The sequence below is a fragment of the Pongo pygmaeus genome, chromosome 1 (genome assembly GCF_028885625.2).
Source record: "Pongo pygmaeus isolate AG05252 chromosome 1, NHGRI_mPonPyg2-v2.0_pri, whole genome shotgun sequence".
In the NCBI taxonomy this organism is placed as follows: domain Eukaryota; kingdom Metazoa; phylum Chordata; class Mammalia; order Primates; family Hominidae; genus Pongo; species Pongo pygmaeus.
In genome coordinates this window covers 93,489,357-93,511,748 of record NC_072373.2, presented here as the reverse complement: position 1 = coordinate 93,511,748, position 22,392 = coordinate 93,489,357, and the positions used below count along the sequence as shown (strand labels likewise).

Genomic DNA, 22,392 nt, shown 5'->3' with positions numbered 1-22,392 from the left:
GCCTCGACCCGGGAGAACGTGGACAGCCCTTGGCCTCTGGGAGCCCCTCTCAGCCTCCTAGGAGGCCTCCTTGTCCTCTTTGGAGACCCCTTAGCGCCAGGCTCCGTCACCGCCTAGTCCCTTGGTTCTGACCAAGATCCCGATGAAGAAGGCGATCACTGTGGGGCTCTGCCTCCGTCTGGTCACCTTCTTGAGCTCAGGCTGCTCGGTCGGTCTGTGTGTCCCTGTCTCGGGGACTTGGGGGGCCATCCGTGCTGGGGCCTTGGCGGAGAAGAGCACCGTGAGCCTCTAGGAGGCCGTCCTTCCCCTGCTCCCTGGGGCCTTGCCTGTCTCCCCGCCAAGAGAGACCCCTCCTCCCTTCGCTCTCCCCAGCTTGAGACGGATGGGTTAGTGCAGCCACAGAGGCTCGCGCGGTGGGAGGGGTTGGGACCAGCCTTCTGCTGCCCTGGGTGCTGGGGATCCCGGGGCTTTCCAGGTGCTCGGCCTCCAAGGTGCGCGGTCCTCAGCTCCACCCGCGGGCGGCTCCCGCGTCCAGGGAGCTAAGAGAAGATCTATTAATTTCTTCACGAATAAATCGATGCTCTTGTCAGGGAGGCGATCGATGTCAGCCCTGCCCTGCCTTGCCCTATCCTGCCCCGGGGCCGGCGCTGGCTGGCCGGGGTCAGGGACTGAAGCTGAGACCCGAGGCGTTGCTCACTGGGGGCTGCAGATCGCACCCCCAGGCACCCAGCCCGGGCAGGGAGCTCGCGCCTTTGCGCACGGGCTTCTCGCGCCACCCTGTGGCTTCTCTTGGAGGCGCGGTCTTGGCTCTCCGGACTCCTTCGGCCGGATTAGGCGACCCCCTTCCCTTTCTCTGCCTCGTCTGTGTCTTCCTCCCCAGGTTCTGCGATTGATCCTTTGGTAGTCCTTTTCCTTTTCTTCCTAGAGTTCGGAGAATGTTCTACCTAACTTACTCCAAGTGACATGCGCATTCCTCTAGGCACGCGCGCCGCGAGGATGGAGCGCTGAGGCTGAGGCTGGCTAGGATGACCTGGACAGCAACCTTTCCTCAACTCAGTCATCTTCCCTCCTCCCCAAATGTAAAAATGCAGCTGCTTTAAGCTGAGAGAAATAACGTATCAACTTCCCACCTCCGGCCTCAGCAGACACCTCGGAGGCGTTCTGCTGCGGCCCCTCAGCGTCTCCCGGAGCTGGGGGGGGATCCTCGGGGAGAAGGCTGACGCTAGGGGCCCCTAACAGGGGAGGGGGCAGAGCTGGGGGTGTCAGAGGGTAGAGAAGGGGGTGGAGAAGAGGGGTGAGGCGGGGCCGGGCGGGGGCCGCTGGCTCCGCCCTTTCCTGGCGGCTGGGTCTTTAACACCGCCCAGCGCACATGTCGGGGGAGGCCTGGCAGCTGCAGCTGGGAGCGCACAGACGGCTGCCCCGCCTGAGCGAGGCGGGCGCCGCCGCGATGCTGCGAGGAGGACGGCGCGGGCAGCTTGGCTGGCACAGCTGGGCTGCGGGGCCGGGCAGCCTGCTGGCTTGGCTGATACTGGCATCTGCGGGCGCCGCACCCTGCCCCGATGCCTGCTGCCCCCACGGCTCCTCGGGACTGCGATGCACCCGGGATGGGGCCCTGGATAGCCTCCACCACCTGCCCAGCGCAGAGAACCTGACTGAGCTGTAAGTGTCCGACGGGCGAGGGGGCGCGGGGACAGGCAGGCATTGCCGTGCCCCGAGGGCGCGGACTCGCCGCTTGTTTGCTGGTCAGGCAGGGCGAGCACGGCGGAAGGCTGGCACCACGCAGTCTTCGGCGCTGCCCGGGCGTTCCTCAGCAGCCGCCGCTGCCCTAGCAAGCTTTATGGTCAGTGCCTAGATGTCCCCTAGTGTTCAGGGCAGCTGGGCCGCCGGCTTCAGGGAGATCGAGGGGGGAATCTCCGTGGACCAGGTCTGAGAGAGCCTAGCCGTCTAGAAGGCGCTTTCTGGAGCTCAGCCAGAGAAGCCCCTGCTCTGTCTCACAGAGAAGGATGGTTACCTGCAGAGAAGTCCCTAGTTTGACACCCTTACTGCCTTTTCCCTTTTCTAGGGGCAAGCCAGCCCCCACCCACTTTCTTGTTATGAGAAGGCAACCCTAGCTTTTCTTCTGGAATTGGGGATTGAGCTGGCTGGCATTGGTGGGAGGTGGTGAGGAGCTGAGTGGTTGAGCGCTCCTCTTTCCATTTTTACCATTCCTTTCCCCGGAACCCGTTGATTTGGATCTGGGAAATGGGACCCCCTCCTGGATTTTCTCTCCCCACTCCCATCTCCCTCTCCAACCTCTTCTCTCTACCTGGGGTGGGGAGTCAGGGCCCTTGCTGAGAGACCCTCCTCCCTTTGGTACACAAAGTTGGGAGGAATCTTCAGCATTCTGCAGGACTCTGACATTCTGCAGGAATTGGTTACAAAATAGTCAAGTACTTTTTAGCAGCTGGTGAAACCTATGGGAGTATGCAGTAATGACTGGCCTGGAGGTACTCAGGCATCACATGGTGATGGCTGGAAAATACTTGAATATTGCATATGGCTATCATGGCCAGCAAGACATCTAGAAGAGGGGAGGAATTGCTAGAAAATCCTCCTCCTGTGGCCTGGGGTTTCGAGGGTGGACAAGGAAGCTTGGCCTTGTGCTGTGATGGGCTGGAAGGTATCCGAGGTGAGGATCATCACTGTCTGGAAGTTACTTGAGCAGCTTGCAATAATTGGCACTGAGTTCCTTGGGTATCTCATGGTAATTAACGGGAAGGCACTCAATATCTCTCTCTAATAGCTCTAGGGAGACCAGGAGTAGAGGAGATGGCCTTGTCTTGGTCTGGGCCTAGGTCTCTGCATGATGGGAGGGGGCATGAGAGACAGGTTGCCAGTCCTAGTCCAGTTCTCTCATCACCCTGGGCTTTCAGATTGGGGTCCAGACTCCTGAGTGCTCCCCATCAGGGCTCACATTTCCCAGCTCTTTCCAAGCCCCAAGTGGGTCCAGCAGGGTAGGGATGGGAGTGATAGGGGGAGTGGACAGGCCAGAGCTGGGGACTAGGAAGCATGCAGGGTGGTGAGCTGAGATGTCCCCCTGGGTGGGGCTGCAGCCTGACACCCCCCTCCCCACTGCCTGCACAGCCCCCTCCCTCCTCCCTCACCCGCAGAGCTAACGAGGAGATAATGGACTCGAATAGACAGATTGATTATGAATCCAAACGAATGAGGCAGCTTTGAGGCAGCTTTGAGCATGCCGGCCTGACAGCTCGCACACACCCTGCCAGCCCACTGCATTCTCACCCCCTCCCTGGGTCCCTACAGCTTGAAACCCTCTAGGCAGGGGCTGGGGGGTGGGTAAAATAGGGACCTGGCCTCCCTCGGAGTCAGTGGAGATGACTTTCTAGGCCTCTACTAAGTCCACAGGGAAACTTAGGACCTGACCCTGGCTGTCCTGGTGGGGCCAAGGCTGGGAAGGGAGGAAAGGGGGAAGGGAGGAAAGGAGGAAAGGAGGGGTCACTTAGGCTGGTCCTGGTTCCTGTAAGTTAGGGAAAGTTACAGGGTAGAGGGGGAGAGTTCTGAGAACCGGCAGTGAGTCAGGAGCCCCTGGCATGTGTATTGTTGGGGTGGGGGGGGGCACACTAACATGTCACTGCGGGGCAGCCAAGTTCTCAGGAACTCCCTGGTACATCAGATCCAGCAGCTAGGCAGGGCCCAGGGCGTCAGCTGTCCCCTAGCCCCGAATGCCTACTCATTCTTCTTTCTTTCTTGTCTATCTTGCTTTCTGTAGCTCTCTGTCCTTATCTGTCTGTCTCCCTTCCCTTATCTGTCTTCCTTCTTGCCTGTCACTATCTCTCTGACAGTCTCTTCCTGTCAGTTTCTCTTTCAGTGTCTCTGTTTCACTCTCTCTTTGTTTTTCTGCCCTTCTGCCCCCACCCTCCTCGTTGAGCCTTTCCATCTTTCTGTCTCTCTCTCTCTCTCTCTCTCTCTCGCTGTGTAAGTCAGCCAGTCTCTGTCTCTTCTCCCCTCCCCGACACTCTGACTACCTCCTCTCATTGCTCCTCTCCTCTTTCCTGGGTCCCTCCTTGGGATCCCTAACTGATAGCTTCTAAGCCTCTTGCTTGATCTGCTGAAAAGATGGTAGAGGAGGTTTCAGTGGAGTAGGGATTGCTGCTTGGGTGTGAAGAAGGGCCAGAGGCTATGGGGGTGCAGAGATGTTTGTGTGTGTGTGTGTGTGTGTGTGTGTGTGTGTGTGTGTGTGTGAGTAGTACGGGTGAGGCTGGGCAGTGGCCCTTGAGCGGGCACGTTTGGGAACACACATTTGCATGAGCACAGGCTTCGTCTGTGCTGGGTGGGGCAGTGGCAGGGATGAGCCTTGGCCTTTTGTGGTAGCAAGTGTTTCAGTACAACCTCCCACTGACGAGTGTGTGCCAGGGATGCCTGATATAAAAGCAGAACACCAATCTGAGAATGGACTTGTGTGTGTGCATGTGAGAGATGGACGTGAGCTTTGTTTCTGTGTGTCCATGTGTGAGCATGTTCCTGCAGGCACATGTGCATGTGCATGGCATCATCTGTGCAGATGCTTATGCCTCTGTGTGTGTGCATGTGCATACCTGGGTGTGTGCATGTGTGCAAGAGGTATGTGAGAGTGTGCATATGTGTGAGGGTGTGGGGATCCATACGTGTGTGCGCTTGTGTGTTCATGCACACACATGTGCATGTGTGACTTGAGAAGGTGTGTCTCTGTGCACATGTATGCATTTGTGTGTGCATGCCCATGTAAGTGTGTATGCAGGTCTGAACAGGTGCATATGCGTGTGCATGTGGCATGTGCATGTGTATTGTGAGGGAGTAGGTGGGTGGGCACGGGAACTCAAGTGTGGGCCTGAGCCCTGTAACTCCCATCCCCTCTCCCCACAGCTACATCGAGAACCAGCAGCATCTGCAGCATCTGGAGCTCCGTGACCTGAGGGGCCTGGGGGAGCTGAGAAACCTGTGAGGGAAATGGGGACTGTGGGTGTGGAGCTCAGCATGGGCCTAGGGGAGACCAGAAGGTCAGGGAGGGCTCAAGTGTCCAAGGGCCTGGGAGGACCTGAGAGGCTGAGCACTGAGGGACTAGGAGAAGTCAGGAAGCTCAGGGCTTTGAGGGGTCTAGAGTAGTTGAGGAAACAATGAGGGGCCTGAGGAGGGGTAGGGGTTCAGCACAGGGGACTGGGAGGCTGGGATGGGCAGGGAGGGCCAGGGGCCCAGAGTAGCTGAGACCTGGGGACTGATCCTCCTGCACCCCTCCCCAGCACCATCGTGAAGAGTGGTCTCCGTTTCGTGGCGCCAGACGCCTTCCATTTCACTCCTCGGCTCAGTCGCCTGTGAGTGTGGCCAGTGCTGGGCAGAGGGAGTTGGGGAGGACACCCAGACTTGGGCTGCTAATGGGCTTGGCTGTCCCCAGGGAATGATTACGAGGAGGGCCCAAGCCTGGCCAGGGAAGTCACCTCACCATTCTCCTGGGGCTTCCTCCCATCTCCCTCAGGGATGACATGCCCTCGCCCCTGCCAGCTAGAGGTCCTCCTTGCCATCTCACTTCCATGGTCCGTGCTGCAGGGATACTTCTCATAGGTGCCTGCCCTATCTTTCTTCCCAGGGCTCAGATACACACCAGTGCAAAGGGAGCAAGCGGCAGGAGTAGGACTCCTGGGTTCTGGCTGGGACTCCATTTCCCAGGGACTCATTGACTTGGCCCCTAGGACATCCTGGGAGCTGGGGTGTTAGGTCTGCCACTTGTCACCCTCCTCATTCCTGGGAGTCATAGCTATCGCTCCTGTACAGCAACGGACCCCAACTTTTTTGGCACCAGAGACTGGTTTCATGGAAGACAATTTTACCACGGGTGGTGCGGGAGGAGAGGATGATTTCAGGATGAAACTGTTCCACCTCAGATTATGAGGCATTAGTCAGATTCTCAAAAGGAGCGCACAGCCTAGATCCCTCGCATGCGCAGTAGTTCACAGAATCTAATGCTGCCATTGATGTGACAGGAGGCGCAGCTCAGGCGGTAATGCTCACTCACCGCTGCTCACCTCCCGCTGTGCGGCCCAGTTCCTAATAGACCACATATTTGCCCTGTTTATAGCCCCTCTTCCTTGCTGTCCTTCTCTTTTTCTTTAATTTATTTCTTAAGAGTCAGGGTCTCCCTCTGTTGCTCAGGCTGGAGAACAGTGGCACTATCACCCATCTGTGGCCTGGGAATTGGGGACCCCTGCTGTAGGACAGAGAGGGTCATGGGATGGGCAGAAGAGACCATCAGAGTCCCTGGCAGCCCCCCCCCGGCTTTCTGAGGGCAGGAATTCAGCTCCCCTGTCCCCCAACATGAGCAGGCAGAGAGATGGGAAGGATGGTGGGGCTGACATTCATGGAGTTATGCAGGGTCCTGTAAACTCTGCTGTGTCCAGCAATTTAACAAAGCAAAATAAAGTGATGTCATATCACCGTCTATGCACCAGGGCTTCAGTTAAAAACGTGCTCAATGACACTTCACGATACTTATGTCAATGAATCTTCACAATCAACCTGGTGAGAGAGAGAGTGTTCTTGTCCCCATTTCATAGATGAGAATTCTGAGAATCAGAGAGGTTGAGTTTCTGGACTGAGGTCACACAGCTGTAAGTGGCAGGATAGAACTTACACCTGCTCTATCTGGCTCTAGAGTGGGTTGTGTCTTTGGTCCCTATGTGGTGGTACCTCTCCCACCTAGCCACCACAAATTCTAGGTTGGCTAGGAAAAGAGAGGGGTCAGGATAGGCCCCTCAGAGGCAGAGGGTCCCAGCAGTGGCAGCCTGGCACAGGGCACAGGGCACTGGGGCTCCTACATCATTTTCCTGTGTGGCCTGGAGCCGGGCCCCTGCTGGGCTCACTTTTTCCATCCGTACAACAAGGGGGCTGGGGGTGTGGGTCCTTTCCTACCTGACCTTTTAGTCCCTGAGGAGGGCCCGGAAGGAGGAGGAGGAGGGGACCTGAGGAAGTGCGTTGAGTTCCTTGTGGTCAGGTAGGGGCAAGGGAGTGGCAGCCTCAACCCTTCCCCTCTTCCTCTGGCCCCGTCCTGGGCTCTGTAGGGAGGGGAGCACAGATGGAGCCCTTCCCCCAGCTGTGGCCTCAGCACTTTGCCAGCTGGGGCCAAAGCAGTGGGGGGAGGGAGGAGCGGCTGTTCTCTCAGATCCCCCTCCCTGGGGTCTGGAGAGGGGGTTAAGTGGGGTTAACCCTTGTTGTCCCAGGAAAAGGAGTGGGACTCAGAAAGTCCCCCCGCCCGCCCCCACACCATCTACACACACTGCCTTCCAGGGCCGGTTCTGGTTGCCTAGGCTGGGGTGGGGGAGCCAGATGTCAACTTCTTTCTTGGCTCCTCCCCTCCCTCACTCTGGGTCAGAGTGAGGTCGGGTCACTCAAGGGGTCTGTCTTGCTGTGTCTCCACACCCGCAGGAATCTCTCCTTCAACGCTCTGGAGTCTCTCTCCTGGAAAACTGTGCAGGGCCTCTCCTTACAGGAACTGTGAGTGGGGGCACTTCCAGGGGCAAGAGCACCTAGTGTGTGTGTGCCTGTGTGCACTTGGGTCTGTGGGATGGCATTGGGTCACTGTGTCTGTGTGACACTGCTGGGGGGTCTCTTTGGGGACTATGTGCATGCCAGTGAAACCCCCATCAAAGCAGGGGCTGCAGGACCACCCGTTAAGAGGGCTACTGCCCTGGGGAGCTGGCCTGGATGACTGTGTGTGTGCTGGGCCTGGCTGAGCAGATCACAGGCCCACTGTGTGTCCACGGCACATCTGCCCACATTCCCAGGGCACCCTGCACAGGGATGAGTGGGGCAGCAGGGGTCCATGTGTACCTGGTGGGCACTTAAGGCCTCTGGGTCACTCTGGGAAGCGGTGCCCTTCCCTCCTTGTCACCATGCTGAGAGCCCCTTGCCTGGTTTCTCATCCTGGGGAGCCTGGGGTGAGGGAGCCCCATGCATCCCTCAGACATCAGCTGTCTTGTCTTCCACTTTCTGCATTCTATTTCTTTCATTTTTACATTATTTTTTCTTTTTGTAGAGTTGGGGTTTTGCCATGTTGCCCAGGCTGATCTTGAACTCCTGGGCTCAAGCCATCCTCTGCCTCGGCCTCCCAAAGTGCCGGGATAACAGGTGTGAGTCACTGCGCCAGGCTTATTTCTTTTCTTTTCTTTCTTTCTTTTTTTGAGACAGTCTCGCTCTGTCACCCAGGCTGGAGTGCAGTGGCGCAATCTCATCTCGGCTCACTGCAAGCTCCACCTCCCGGGTTCACGCCATTCTCCTGCCTCAGCCTCCTGAGTAGCTGGGACTACAGGCACCTTCCACCATGCCTGGTTAATTTTTTGTATTTTTAGTAGAGACGGGGTTTCACCGTGTTAGCCAGGATGGTCTCGATCTCCTGACCTCGTGATCCGCCCGCCTCGGCCTCCCAATGGCCTATTTCTTTGAATAACATCCTGTTACTGCAGTCAGAGAGAAAGACCTCTGTGTCCTCCCTTTCACCTGTAGACCACCCTCCCTGCTGCCTAACTGCTCCCTCTTATCCCCTGTGATCCCTCAGGCCCCTTCCTTGACTCTGTTGGTGTCCCCCATGCCCGCCAGGGTCCTGTCGGGGAACCCTCTGCACTGTTCCTGTGCCCTGCGCTGGCTACAGCGCTGGGAGGAGGAGGGACTGGGCGGAGTGCCTGAACAGAAGCTGCAGTGTCACGGGCAAGGGCCCCTGGCCCATATGCCCAATGCCAGCTGTGGTAGGTGCCGGGTGAGGGAGGTGGTGTAAGGGGGCTGGGAAAAAGACCTACCTGCCTGGGGGAGAGGGCACTGAGCAAGCACTGAAACGGCCTGGGGAACCGGCATTGGCAAAGCCTGGGGGAAACTGCCTGGGGTGACACTGCCTGGGCTCCGGGTCATTGAGGAGGGTGGGGGAAGGAGCAGCCCCGCAGTAGAGTTCTGGGGCCACTCCTAGCTCTAACACCCCTTGGCCCTCGGGCATCCTGGGTGGCCAGGTGTGCCCACGCTGAAGGTCCAGGTGCCCAATGCCTCGGTGGATGTGGGGGACGACGTGCTGCTGCGGTGCCAGGTGGAGGGGCGGGGCCTGGAGCAGGCCGGCTGGATCCTCACGGAGCTGGAGCAGTCAGCCACAGTGATGGTGAGAAGCCCTTCGCCGGCAGCCCCCAAGAGGTCCAGGCAGAGCACAGGTGACAAAGACGGGGAAAGAGAGACACACTGTGGAGGAAAGAGACAACGAATAAGGAGCACACTGAGGCTGAGGGACAGACAGAGATGGTTTAGACCCGCAGGGCTCAGGCCTATGCTCTGGGGCAGCCCAGGGCACGCACACACCCTCAGGGTGGGCGCTAACCCAGCAGGGACCGCAGGCTACACTTGAAGCTCCAGGACTTAGAACCGCTTTCTAGGAACATGGTGTTGGCTTCAAGGGAGAGGGTCACAGAAACCTTACATGTTGGAGCTGAGAGGAACCCAACAGACCATCCCTCCTGTACATCCCTTTTCTCTCTCCTTCCTTCCTTCCTTCCTTCCTTTCTTTCTTTTATGGAGTTTTGCTCTGTTGCCCAGGCTGGAGTGCAGTGGCACGATCTTGACTCACCGCAACCTCCGCCTCTCGGGTTCAAGCGATTCTGTGATTGTCCTGCCTCAGCCTCCCGAGTAGCTGGGAGTACAGGCACGCATCACCATGCCCAGCTAATTTTTGTATTTTTAGTAGAGATGGGGTTTCACTATGTTGGCCACACTGGTCTCAAACCCCTGACCTCGTGATCCACCCACCTCGGCCTCCCAAACTGCTGGGATTACAGGCGTGAGCCACTGTGCCCGGCAGATCACTTTTCTATATAAGGAAACTGGGACCCAGGGAGGAGGCATAATATCAGTTGTACTGCATCCGGGATGAGTTCTTGGGGATATTGTGGTCTTTTTTCTGGAGATTCTGGAAGCAGAATCCTCTTGGGCATATGATGAACGTATTAGTAAGGGAGGCATAGGTCTGGCTCCGGCTCTTTCACTAATTAATTCTGAGAGTGACTTTCAGAAAAATCCCTTAATCTGCCTGCGCTTTGGTTTTCTTATCTGTAAGCTGAGAAGGTTGACATGATGGCCTTCTGATGTCCTGCCTGCCCCTGGGTGTTCTCTGGCCTCTATCTCTGTTATTCAGACATGCCTTTGGACACCTTCCCAGGCCTTACCCTTTGTCCTTAGGCTGGTGATGAGCAGCTGAGAGTAGCCACAGGTAGCTCAGTCAGCCTTGTTGACGAGGTCAACAGCAGCTGACAATGGGCTGTGCCCACCCAAAAAGCTGGCTCCACCTGGGCAGGAGGAGTGGATATGCAGGGACCAGGAATGTGTGCCTAGGGGGCTGGGAGCATGGTGTTTAGTTGGGGAGTCTTCGCTTTGGTGGGAGAGTCCACCCCAGAATTGCTGGAGGCCCCTGGAACCATGTTGACGGAGGAGCCATTGGGGCACTGAGCAGGGGGCTTCAGACATGGTGGAGGGACCACTAGCCATTGAGCAGTTCCTCCCCCTTCCAGAGAGCAAAGCTGCCTAGAGTGAGTAAAAGAAAGGGGACCAGGCAGAGGCCATACCCCTGCATGGAGAGACCTTAGATCAACTCTGGGGCGATTCCAGGATTTGCTTTCTCTTTGGGAGAGTTATATGTTTGCTACCATCTGTGTTTTCTAGAAACTACCTATACAAAAGTCACTCCCTGCTGGGCACAGTGGCCCATATCTGTAATTCCAGCACTTTGGGAGGCCAAGGAGGGAGAATCACTTGAGACCAGCAGTTTGAGACCAGCCTGGGCAACAAAGCGAGACGCTATCTCTTAAAAAAAAAAATTGCACCCTAAATGGGTTAAATGGAGGAGAAGAGAGGCTGCTCTCCCTCGGGTAGGAGGACAAGGGGTGGCAGAGCAGCTCAAGGGGAAGAGTTATTGGCCCCACAGTAATTGGAGGGGATGGGACAGCCAAGGGAAGCAGAGGGCAGGGCAGGGCTTCCCCTTGAAGTGGCTGGAACCCAGAGCTTGCACAAAAGGCTGGAAACTCTACTGGAACCTTTGAACTCACATATTCCAATGGAAGCCTGGGGAAACCATACCTCCTCTGGCATGTGGTCAGAGGATTCCATATTTATGAAGTTTTGAGATAAATGAGATTTGTCCACCACTTCATTATTTTCATTTTGTGAAAATCACTTTTTAAAATGTCAGAAGATAATTTGTCCACCTCTTCAGCTTAGAAAACAAACAAAAAACCCATAGTTCAGCAAGATGAAGAATTGTCATAAGATCATGTAACTTACACATGACAAATCCACGGTTTCCTAGGAAGAGAAACTCGATCTGATTCAATCCTGACGATGATTCAGAATCAAGTCACTTTGCCTGTCTAACCTCACCCATGGTCCTCATCTGCTGCAGGAGGCGATGCTGCTGCTGTTGTTTCTAACTGCTGCTGTGCTATTCGCACCATCTCTTTGTTTCTGATCTTCCTTGGGCTGAGACTCAGTTTGTTAGAACTGTGTATAAAACAGGAATGAATAGGCAGTGAGGTCCTAGTGGGGTCTCCAACGAGCTGTATACAAATTTGGTACTTGGGATGTGTGACATCTGTTTAGCTGCTCAGATGGCTGCTTTTAGTTTCAGTTTGGGATATTTTGTGCCTATTTTGAGGCTACTGGTTATATTTTAGATTTTTCAGATAATTAAATACGTGATCCAGGCTGGGTGCCTATAATCCCAGCACTTTGGGAGGCTGAGGTGGGAGGACTGCTTGAGGCCCTGTTCAAGACCAGCCTGGGCAGAACAGTAAGACCCTGTTGCTACAAAAATAAAACATAAAAAAAAATGTGATCCAGGAGATAGTCAACGAACAAACCTAAAGGAGAAAGGCCACTCTCTGCTACATTCTCTCCCACCCCTCTCTCCCTTCTCTTCCCTCCCAGCCCTCCTCTCCTTTCCATCTGGAGCCAGAGGGGCTCTCCAAAGACATCAGCCCCAGCCCCAAGCTGGCTAAAGCTCCTTCTGATTCCCCCCTCTCTTTCCTGATCTAGAAATCTGGGGGTCTGCCATCCCTGGGGCTGACCCTGGCCAATGTCACCAGTGACCTCAACAGGAAGAATGTGACGTGCTGGGCAGAGAACGATGTGGGCCGGGCAGAGGTCTCTGTTCAGGTCAACGTCTCCTGTGAGTCTCAGTGGCAGCTCCTGCACCCACCCCCTACTCATCTCTTCTTCCCTCAAAAGAGGATGTAGTGTGGGGGGCTGGAGGAAAGGGTGGGATATGTGTCTCCACAGCTGCTCCCTCCCAGCTGTTTCCAGATTCCCATGAAAACTTGATCCTTCGGGGGAAGTCCTGGGGTCTCGTCAAGGCCAGAGGGATGGAGATGGATTTCTTTCTGGCCCCCTGACCGAGCCTTGCTACCTGAAGCCCTCAACGCCAGATGCCCGGCTGTTCCCACTGCTCTGAAGTATTATTTCATGCCCGTCCCTCATCGGGTCCTTCTCCTCGCATCCTATTTACAAAAGAGGAAATTCTCCTCCTGAGTTCCTCTTTTCGCTCGCTGCCTAATTTCTCTAGATCGGCCAACAAATTATCTTAAATCTTCTACTTTACTTCAGTTTTCTTCTTTTATTGTGAAATATACATAGAAATGTGCAAAAAATATATATACTTTAAACAATAATTACTCTTACCAGCACCACGCAAGACCCCCCACCACCCAACACCTCTCCCTATTCGCAATCCCATCCCACTCTCCCATCTCATGTTGCCTTTTGTCAGGATAACCATTTCCTTGCTTTTAAAAATAATTTTTCTCAAATATGCTTTCCTATCGCTATCATTTAATTTTGCCTGTTCTTGTACATTATATAAATGGAATCATACTGCGTATATTATTTTGTATCTGATTTCTTTCATTCAACATTATATTTATAAGATTCATTCATGTTAATGGGAGTTGCTGTATGTAGCTCATGCAATTCATTGCTAAATAGTATTCCTATGTATGAATGCTATATTATATATATATATATATTTATGCATACATACACTTTTTTTCTATCATTGAGGGGCTTTTACTTTTACCAGATTGGGTCTATTTCTTTTTTCTTTTTTTTTTTTTTTTAAGATGGAGTCTTGCTCTGTCACCCAGGCTGGAGTGCAGTGGCGCGATCTCTGCTCACTGCAAGCTCCGCCTCCCAGGTTCACGCCATTCTCCTGCTTCAGCCTCCTGAGTATCTGGGACTACAGGCGCCCGCCACCACGCCCAGCTAATTTTTTGTATTTTTTTGGTGGAGACGGGGTTTCACCATGTTAGCCAGGATGGTCTCAATCTCCTGACCTCGTGATCCACCTGCCTTGGCCTCCCAAAGTGTTGGGATTACAGGCGTGAGCCACAGCGCCTGGCCCAGATTGGGTCTATTTCAAACCCATATCTTTTTTCAAAAAGTGTGTGTGTGTGTGTGTGTGTGTGTGTGTTTGAAGAGATGGGGTCTCAGCCTGTTGCCCAGGCTGGAATGCTTCGGGATTATAACTCACTGCAGCCTTGAACTCCTGGCCTCAAGCGATCCTCCCACCTCAGCCCCCTGATTAGCTGGGATTACAGGAGCAAGTCACTGTGCCTGGCTTTTCCCCAAAAATTTAACTGTATATATTTTTGGCTGGTTTGATTGTTAGGGCCCCCGACCCATCTTCTTCAGCTTGGTTACACTGACTTCTTCTAGATTCTTTACCCCAAAGACTCCATGTTTAATTGTCATAAGCTGATACCCCACTTCTGTGGGGCTGTGACTTATTTATGGCCCACCACTTATGTTCTTTAAGCCTCTAAATTTTATATGTCTGCTGCCTGATTTATTTAAAATGTATTGCCAACTTTCTTCAAAACGTCTCTCCTTGGTGAATTTCCTAGGGCCTGCTGACCTGTTTCTCCCAGGCCTGCCCTTTGATTTTGGGTTCTACCTGCTTTGCCCCTGGACTTGTCGGGTGTGTGCCAGGCTCCCTCCAGCTGCACCCTGACCTCCTGCTGTTGCTCTTTCTGGCCCACAGTCCCGGCCAGTGTGCAGCTGCACACAGCGGTGGAGATGCACCACTGGTGCATCCCCTTCTCTGTGGATGGGCAGCCGGCACCATCTCTGCGCTGGCTCTTCAATGGCTCCGTGCTCAATGAGACCAGCTTCATCTTCACCGAGTTCCTGGAGCCGGCGGCCAATGAGACCGTGCGGCACGGGTGTCTGCGCCTCAACCAGCCCACCCACGTCAACAACGGCAACTACACGCTGCTGGCTGCCAACCCCTTCGGCCAGGCCTCCGCCTCCATCATGGCTGCCTTCATGGACAACCCTTTCGAGTTCAACCCCGAGGACCCCATCCCTGGTGCGAGCGCCATCCTGAACCCTGCCCCCACTCCTGGGCTCCTCCTGGGTTAGAGCCAACTTCCTGCTATAGCCCTGACCCCAGAAATTGGAGTGCCTGGTTTGGGACAGAAAGGAGTCTGGAGTCCTGGTGTCCAGCTGTTCTGGCCTCCTTACCCTCTCCCCAAGCCAGGACTCCTGAACTCCTGAGCTATTCCATCCTTGTAGGCTGGCTGAGGAGACAGCCATGCACCAGGGCATCATGGCCCAGCTGGAAAACGGTCACATGAATCTTCTCCCTTGAGGCCCAGCAGCCCACCTCCATCCCCCCTCGCCCCATGAAGGAATGAGTCCCAGAGTAGGCAGGGGACTCACTGCTTTCCTCCTCCCTCTGACTGCTTTCTCTCCTCCCTCCTGCTGCAGTCTCCTTCTCGCCAGTGGGTGAGTAGCCCAAGGTGGAGGGGAGGTTCTGCCTGGTCTCTGGAGCTGAGGCTGGGGCAGAGGGTACAGCTGAACTGATCCCTGAGAGACCACTGGGGCCAGGGTTGGGGGGTTACTGGAGGCTACAGTGTGCGCCAAGGCTCATCCTTCCTGCCCTGTGTCCCCACAGACACTAACAGCACATCTGGAGACCCGGTGGAGAAGAAGGACGAAACACCTTTTGGGGTGAGATAGGAAGTAGAAGCTTGTGCAGACTTTGGGACCGGGAGGCTGGGTAGAGGCTCATCTGCATGTCATTTCTGGTCAGAGCAGGGAGATCACTACCATCTGGCCTGAGGTCTGACGGCCACCCGCACAGCCACTGCAGGGGTCCCCAGGGGAGGATGAGGCAGATCTGGAGGCCTGGCTCTGGGCTCCCATGCAGGATGAAAAAATGGCTTGCTACAGGAGGCTCTGAGAGTACAGGAGAAGCCCCTGGATCTAACTATCCCTGCCCCGCACCAGGTCTCGGTGGCTGTGGGCCTGGCCATCTTTGCCTGCCTCTTCCTTTCTACGCTGCTCCTTGTGCTCAACAAATGTGGACGGAGAAACAAGTTTGGGATCAACCGTGAGTCGGGGCTGCAGAGGGCTGTCTGTCTGTCTGTTCTCCTGGCTTTGTTTCCTACTGGCTCTTCCTGAGTCTGTCTCTGTCTGGGGGGTTGTGCACATGGGAGTTCTAGGGCGTGTGAGTGTGTTTGGGATATAAATGAAGGCCTGGCTGTGAGGCTTGTGAGGCTTGTGAGTGTGAGTGTGTGGGAGTGTGTGTCGGGCTGGTGCTGGGGTAGTTTCAGAGGCGGCAGCTGCTAATTGGTGGCTGGATTGTAGTCAAGCACTAAGTGGGTCTGGGAGGTCTGGGCTCTGTGGGGGTGGAGGGGGAGTTCTTTGGTGCCCATGGGGCCAGGGGTGGGACAGGAGCCAGCACAGGGAGAGGTGGTGGTGCCCCCTTCCCGCTGCCTGCTGTCTCGCTCCCTAGCTCCTCAGTCTTTCCCCTGCAAGTTACAAGGTGGGGGTGACCAGGCATCCTGCAGGCAAGGGTGGGCAGGGCCAAGGTGTGGGCAAACCCCTCCATGCGGCTGTGTCTCCTCTCTAGGCCCGGCTGTGCTGGCTCCAGAGGATGGGCTGGCCATGTCCCTGCATTTCATGACATTGGGTGGCAGCTCCCTGTCCCCCACCGAGGGCAAAGGCTCTGGGCTCCAAGGCCACATCATCGAGAACCCACAATACTTCAGTGATGCCTGTGAGGGGCTATGCTGGGTCAAGGGCAGGGGCGAGTGTGTGTGTGTGTGTGTGTGTGTGTGTGTGTGTGTGTGTGTGTGTGTAGAAGCCCCTAGGCCTGAACGATCCCTCCCTTTCTCCCACCCCTCCCCAGCCCTATTCCAGCCATAGGCCCTGTCATATTCTGCTCAGGCTGAGTCCAGCCTGGCTCTTAGCTGCAGCCCCTGTCCAGAGTCACAGCTAGCCCACACCATGTCCTCTCTGGGCAGATGCAGCCCCACACTATGACATGGGGCTTGGTGAAGGGGTGCAGGTTTAATTTTAGCCCCCATGCAGTCCCTTGTCTGAGCAGCCTTGTGCAGCACACAGCCCTGCCAAGACACTCCCTGCTACAACCCCAGCCCTCCCAAGATTGGGGCTACCGTCTGACCCTGCAAGCCCCCTCAGGTGTTCACCACATCAAGCGCCGGGACATCGTGCTCAAGTGGGAGCTGGGGGAGGGCGCCTTTGGGAAGGTCTTCCTTGCTGAGTGCCACAACCTCCTGCCTGAGCAGGACAAGATGCTGGTGGCTGTCAAGGTGAGACCCTGCCCAGGGGATACTGCTGGCCTGGGTCGCACCCCCAGGAGCTCCATCACATCAGGACAGAGCGGGGGAAGATGCAGAGGGCTGACATGGCTGGATACTGGGGTGGGCGGGCTGCCCTGGATGAACAGCGGTGAGGGCTGGGCCCCCACTCAGTCCTGTCCGTGCCCCTTCCATCCAGGCATTGAAGGAGGTGTCCGAGAGTGCTCGGCAGGACTTCCAGCGTGAGGCTGAGCTGCTCACCATGCTGCAGCACCAGCACATTGTGCGCTTCTTCGGCGTCTGCACCGAGGGCCGCCCCCTGCTCATGGTCTTTGAGTATATGCGGCATGGGGACCTCAACCGCTTCCTCCGGTACCAGCACCTGGCCTCAGCACTGGCCCCTGGCCCCTGGCTCTGGGCCCCATCATCTCTTCCCTATAGACATCCCTGCTTGTCTTTCAAACCAAGGGGAGACACCAAGAAAGATCAGGAAGGCACACTCCCATCCCCAAGGAGCTCTGAGATGGTAGAGGAGGCAGATGTGTGAATGTAGGGGTGACTCTTGCAAAGGACAAATGTCAGTAGTCAGGGAGGTTGCGATGGCAAAGGCCATGAGCTAAAACTTTGGGGTGGGTGGGCTTTGCAGAGTGTGTATGTGCATTTGTGTGTGGCACACAAAGTCCAGGCCTGTAAGGGTAGCAGTTTAGATAACGACAATAACAACAACAGTAACGAACATTTATCAGGCACCTTCTATGTCCTAGGTGCTATGTTATATACTTTATAACTTATTCTTTTTTATTTTTTAAAATGTATTTATTGTTGTTATTGTTTTAGAGATGGGGTCTTGCTCTGTTGCCTAGGCTGGAGTGCAACGGTGTTGTAATAATAGCTCACTGCAGCCTCAAATTCCTGGGCTCAAGCAATTCTCCCGCCTTAGCCTCCCCAGTAGCTGGGACTACAGGTGCACACCACTGCACCTGGCTCTACAATTCGTTCTTATTATGATTCTATGTGCTGGTACATATATATCTTGTACAATAATATAAATATGTATTTATTTTTTATGGCCTCCAAGCATATATTGCAATTTACACTTGAAGCAAGTTACAGACAATTCATTTCTTTGGCTTCAGACAGAACAACTCTGATATATTTATCTATTTGTGCTGATAATTTTAATAACTTCGAGAAATGTGCCTGTTTCACAGATAAGGCTTAGAGAGGTTCAGTGACTTGCCCAAGGGCACACAGGTAGTGAATGGCCCAGGGGTGATGTGACCCCAGGCACTCAGCCCCTGATGTGATGGTCATATGTTCCCTTGGTCTAGTCCTTCTCTGATGAGATCACCCCTGGGAGGATGGGGCAGTGTTTGCAAGGCAGGTAGAAGACCAGGGTTTGGAATCAGCTGCCACTTATGAGCTGAGCCTTCTTTGCCAAGTAGCTTTCCTCTCTGACCTCACTTTCCTCACCAGTAAGGGGGACAGTGTGGGGCTGTGGTTCTGGATGAGCAAGCGCTGTGTGGTTGTCCAGTTGATGGTCATGATCCGGTCCCCAAACATTCCTTTGGGAGTGATGGGTCATTCATGCAGTCAGGCTGCAGGACTCAGCTAGGAGAGACCCCTCAGTCTTGGGCTTATCCTGTGGACCAGGAGGGAGCCCATGCAGGGTGTGGAGCAGAAGGCGAGGCCAGACCCAAGGTTGACTGTGGAGGAGGATCGGCATAGAGGAGCCCGAGAAGGCCAGGGAGGAGCCTATCTCTTTGCTCCCAGACATGGCATAGGCTCAGACTGGTCTTGAGGACACAGGCCCCAGCATCTGGGGCCCAGGCTGTGGGAGACGAGGTTCTAACTGCTGGATGGAACACTGGGGGAATCAATGGAGGGAATCATTAATGCTCAGAGATGAGTCTGGAAGACTTCCCCTAGGAGGGACCATCTGTTCCTTCTCCCCTCCAGGCCTTTGTACTTCCAGTTCCCTCTGCCTGGGGCATTGGGCCTCCCTCCCTCCATAGAAAGATGGAGACAGACACACAAACTCTACCCCTCCCTGCCTCGGCTCTCTTCGAATGGCTTCAGGACTTGAGTCTCAGTTTAGGTGTCCCTTCCTCTAGGAAGCCTTCCCTGGCTTTTTCCATTCCCACCAGTGGTGCCGGCCAGGTGCCCCTCACACTGCACTGCCATGACCTGCTTATCTGCATCATACTCTGCACTGTAGCCCCGGTGCTTGGCACATTGGAAATGTTTAACAAATGCCTCAACTAAACAAATGAGGAGGAGATTGGCTAGTAGGAAAGGGCATTTTTGGCAAAGTGATCAGTTTAGGTAAAGGTTCAGAAAGAACATTGGGGAATACGGATGAGTGACTAGGACTGACCCGAGTGCTCGCTCTGGGGAGAAGGCGGGCATCCTGGACACCTTCGAAAGGAAGGAAGACCCCGTGGGAATGGCTGGACACTGAGGGCAGAGGGGAGAGAGACAGGACAATCAAGGACTCCCTTCTTTCAGGGTCTGCCTGGGTGGGAAGGGTCCCTTCCCTGAGGCAGCCGCAGGCTTGGGGAAAGACACCGAGCTCCAATTGGCAAAGGCTGAGTCTGACATGCCTATGGCAAGGGATGTAGGGGCCAGTGGGCATCTGGAGTTCAAGGAGCTGCCAGAGAGGAAGGCATGGATGTGGGAACCATGGGCTGTCTCTGGTGGGAGCCCTGGAGGTGGGCACACCTGTTCTGCCCCTCCATCCCACCCCTCTGGACGGCTGCCTCTACTGTTCTCTCAATCCTCCACTTCCAGGCCCTCAGTCTCCTCTCCCATCACATGCGGCTGCTGGGGATCGCCTTCCTCAGGCTCCTGGGAGTTCTATCCTCCCAGCCTATCCCCTCTCCTTTTCTTGTTCACAGATCCCATGGGCCTGATGCCAAGCTGCTGGCTGGTGGGGAGGATGTGGCTCCAGGCCCCCTGGGTCTGGGGCAGCTGCTGGCCGTGGCTAGCCAGGTCGCTGCGGGGATGGTGTACCTGGCGGGTCTGCATTTTGTGCACCGGGACCTGGCCACACGCAACTGTCTGGTGGGCCAGGGACTGGTGGTCAAGATTGGTGATTTTGGCATGAGCAGGGATATCTACAGCACCGACTATTACCGTGTAAGGGTCCTTTGTCCCTAATGCCTTCCCCTGCATCCAAACTGTAGACACCCTGGATCCCAAGACCACTGAGAGCCTGCCCTCGCTAGGATGGCTGCACAGGTCTGAGATTCACCGGCTCTGGTTTTCAACCTACCTCCTCGGCTCCCAGTGGAGGGGGCTCTGTCTCCTTCGCTATCCCAGATGGAAACAGCACCTTCGGTTTTTACCTCTTAGACCTGAGAGCCACTACTGTTTGTTTGTTAATTAATTAATTAATTAATTTAATTTATTTTTTTGAGACGGAGTCTCACTCTGTTGCCAGGCTGGAGTGCAGTGGCACGATCTCGGCTCACTGCAACCTCCGACTCCCTGGTTCAAGCCATTCTCCTGCTTCAGCCTCCCGAGTAGCTGGGATTACAGGCACGCGCCATCACGCCCAACTAATTTTTGTATTTTTAGTAGAGATGGGGTTTCACCATGTTGGCCAGGATGGTCTTGATCTCCTGACCTCATGATTGCCCGCCTCGGCCTCCCAAAGTGCTGGGATTACAGGTGTGAACCACCGAGCTTGTGTATTTATTTTTAATGATGGGGCTGGGGCAGGCTGTGCCTTGACGGGCTGTCCCAGGCGCCCCTGGAATTGACGCAGTGCCCGCCCGCGGCAGGTGGGAGGCCGCACCATGCTGCCCATTCGCTGGATGCCGCCCGAGAGCATCCTGTACCGCAAGTTCACCACCGAGAGCGACGTGTGGAGCTTCGGCGTGGTCCTCTGGGAGATCTTCACCTACGGCAAGCAGCCCTGGTACCAGCTCTCCAACACGGAGGTCAGCCCTGGCCCGTGGTCACCCCTTGCTGGCCTCCCCCTCCCATGCCCCTTTAGGTCCCTTTTTCAGGGAACTCGGTTCCCCTTCTGCCCCTCTGCCACAGCCTGTTGGGGGGCCCTTTCCAGCGCCGTGCCCACACTGTGTCCCCTCCACCCCGGCCCTGTTCTTCTCTTCCTCCCTTATTCTTGCCTTCACCTACTATCCTAAGCCCAGGCCCAGTTGGCCCCTGGGGGAACCTCAAAGTACTTTGTCCAAGGAGCCCAGACCCCCATCCATAGCTGCATTTTATAGACCTCAGCAGGAATTATCAGAGTGCAAGGGACCAGCACGGGAAGAGGAACCCAGCACAAGAAGGCCCAACACTGCAGCAGGACGGCTGGAGGTTAGACTGTCAGAAGGACAGTCCTACCCCCTCCCCCTGCCCTCCTAGCTGGCCACAGCCAGAGCAGGCCCCAGGTGTTCTGTCTCCCAGAGCAGCTGCCCCCACCGCCTGCTTGGCTCGCAGCTGTCAGTTTCCATTTCTCCTCCTAATGCAGTCTGCTCCCCGGAGGCTGGTGGGGTGGGGGAGAGGGTTATAGATTTTAATTTTCTCAAGCACTGAGAGAAGAAATGGAATTAGTGCCACCCATAACCCAAGTCCTCTAATAGGGAGGGGGGAAGAAGGGGAAAAGAGGCTCCAGGCCCCTTGTCCAATCACTCCCTGCCACTCTTTCTCCTTTGGATTCCTTGGCTGCTTTAGCAGTTCTTCCTAGAGTCTAACTTTGATCTTTCTTGCTGCAGTTTCTTTTTGGGAGAGCTAGTCTTACAGAGTGGTATCCACAGAAGGGAGAAGTAAGGATTGCCCTCTTCTTTAAAATGAAAGCCAGCTATTTTTCAAGGCCTTTTACTGCAATTCTGCTCTATTTTCTTTTCTCTCTCTGGAGCTGAGAGTCAGAGGGCCCTTCTCCTCCTCCTTTCAGCCTCCAACACTAAGCTGATGGACTGATAAATACTTCAGCCCCTCCCCTTCTTCAATCCACCTGGCAAGTCTTCTTAGGATCTGATCCCAGTTTTCTGGAAGCAATCCTACCCCAGCCCAAGCTTCCCAGAGTCGAGCCTTAATCCTTCTCACTTCTCAGTGTCAGAGCAGAAATGAATCTTGGGATTGACTGTGTCCATTCGGGTTATTAGCAGCTAAGAAGCCCAGACGAGTAGTGTGAGCTGCCTTGGGAGCCTCAGTGAGGGCACTGGGACTGGCCTCACTCTCTTGCCCCCAGCCTAGTGTGCTTTCTCCTCTGTCTGTCCGGTGGCCCCAGGCAATCGACTGCATCACGCAGGGACGTGAGTTGGAGCGGCCACGTGCCTGCCCACCAGAGGTCTACGCCATCATGCGGGGCTGCTGGCAGCGGGAGCCCCAGCAACGCCACAGCATCAAGGATGTGCACGCCCGGCTGCAAGCCCTGGCCCAGGCACCTCCTGTCTACCTGGATGTCCTGGGCTAGGGGGCCGGCCCAGGGTCTGGGAGTGGTTAGCCGGAATACTGGGGCCTGCCCTCAGCATCCCCCATAGCTCCCAGCAGCCCCAGGGTGATCTCAAAGTATCTAACTCACCCTCAGCATGTGGGAGGGGACTGGTGGGGGCTGGGAGTAGAGGATGTTCCTGCTTCTCTAGGCAAGGTCCCGTCATAGCAATTATATTTATTATCCCTTGGCTGTGTCTCTTGCCAATTATTGGGATGACGTCGTTCCAGGAGGGAGGCATTGGGATTCCGGTAGGGGGACAGCTCTCTGGGATCTTCCCCCACTCAGGTTCCCCTCAGCTGC

At 55.3% G+C, this 22,392-nt stretch overlaps 1 protein-coding gene across 9 annotated transcripts; it reads left to right on the top strand.

Annotated features, from left to right (window-relative positions):
- Window positions 1–1,045: 1,045 nt before the first annotated feature.
- NTRK1 (neurotrophic receptor tyrosine kinase 1) lies at window positions 1,046–22,279 on the top strand. Of its 9 annotated transcripts, XM_054435682.1 has the most exons (18): window positions 1,046–1,659; window positions 4,903–4,977; window positions 5,277–5,348; window positions 7,453–7,521; window positions 8,623–8,768; window positions 9,024–9,166; window positions 12,082–12,214; window positions 14,081–14,407; window positions 14,809–14,826; window positions 14,996–15,051; window positions 15,331–15,433; window positions 15,956–16,102; window positions 16,528–16,658; window positions 16,846–17,018; window positions 19,544–19,784; window positions 20,432–20,590; window positions 20,882–20,972; window positions 21,886–22,279. In XM_054435682.1, exons 1-18 carry the CDS (start codon window positions 1,370–1,372, stop codon window positions 21,912–21,914), a joined length of 2,403 nt encoding a protein of 800 aa, XP_054291657.1. In that variant the 5' UTR covers window positions 1,046–1,369; the 3' UTR covers window positions 21,915–22,279. The 9 variants fall into 9 exon arrangements, 7 of the variants coding, with proteins under 7 accessions (XP_054291657.1, XP_054291618.1, XP_054291638.1 ...); XR_008491944.1 differs by having other exon boundaries at window positions 20,432–20,972; window positions 21,886–21,943; XM_054435643.1 differs by lacking the exon at window positions 14,809–14,826 and having other exon boundaries at window positions 19,544–19,782.
- Window positions 22,280–22,392: the final 113 nt, after the last annotated feature.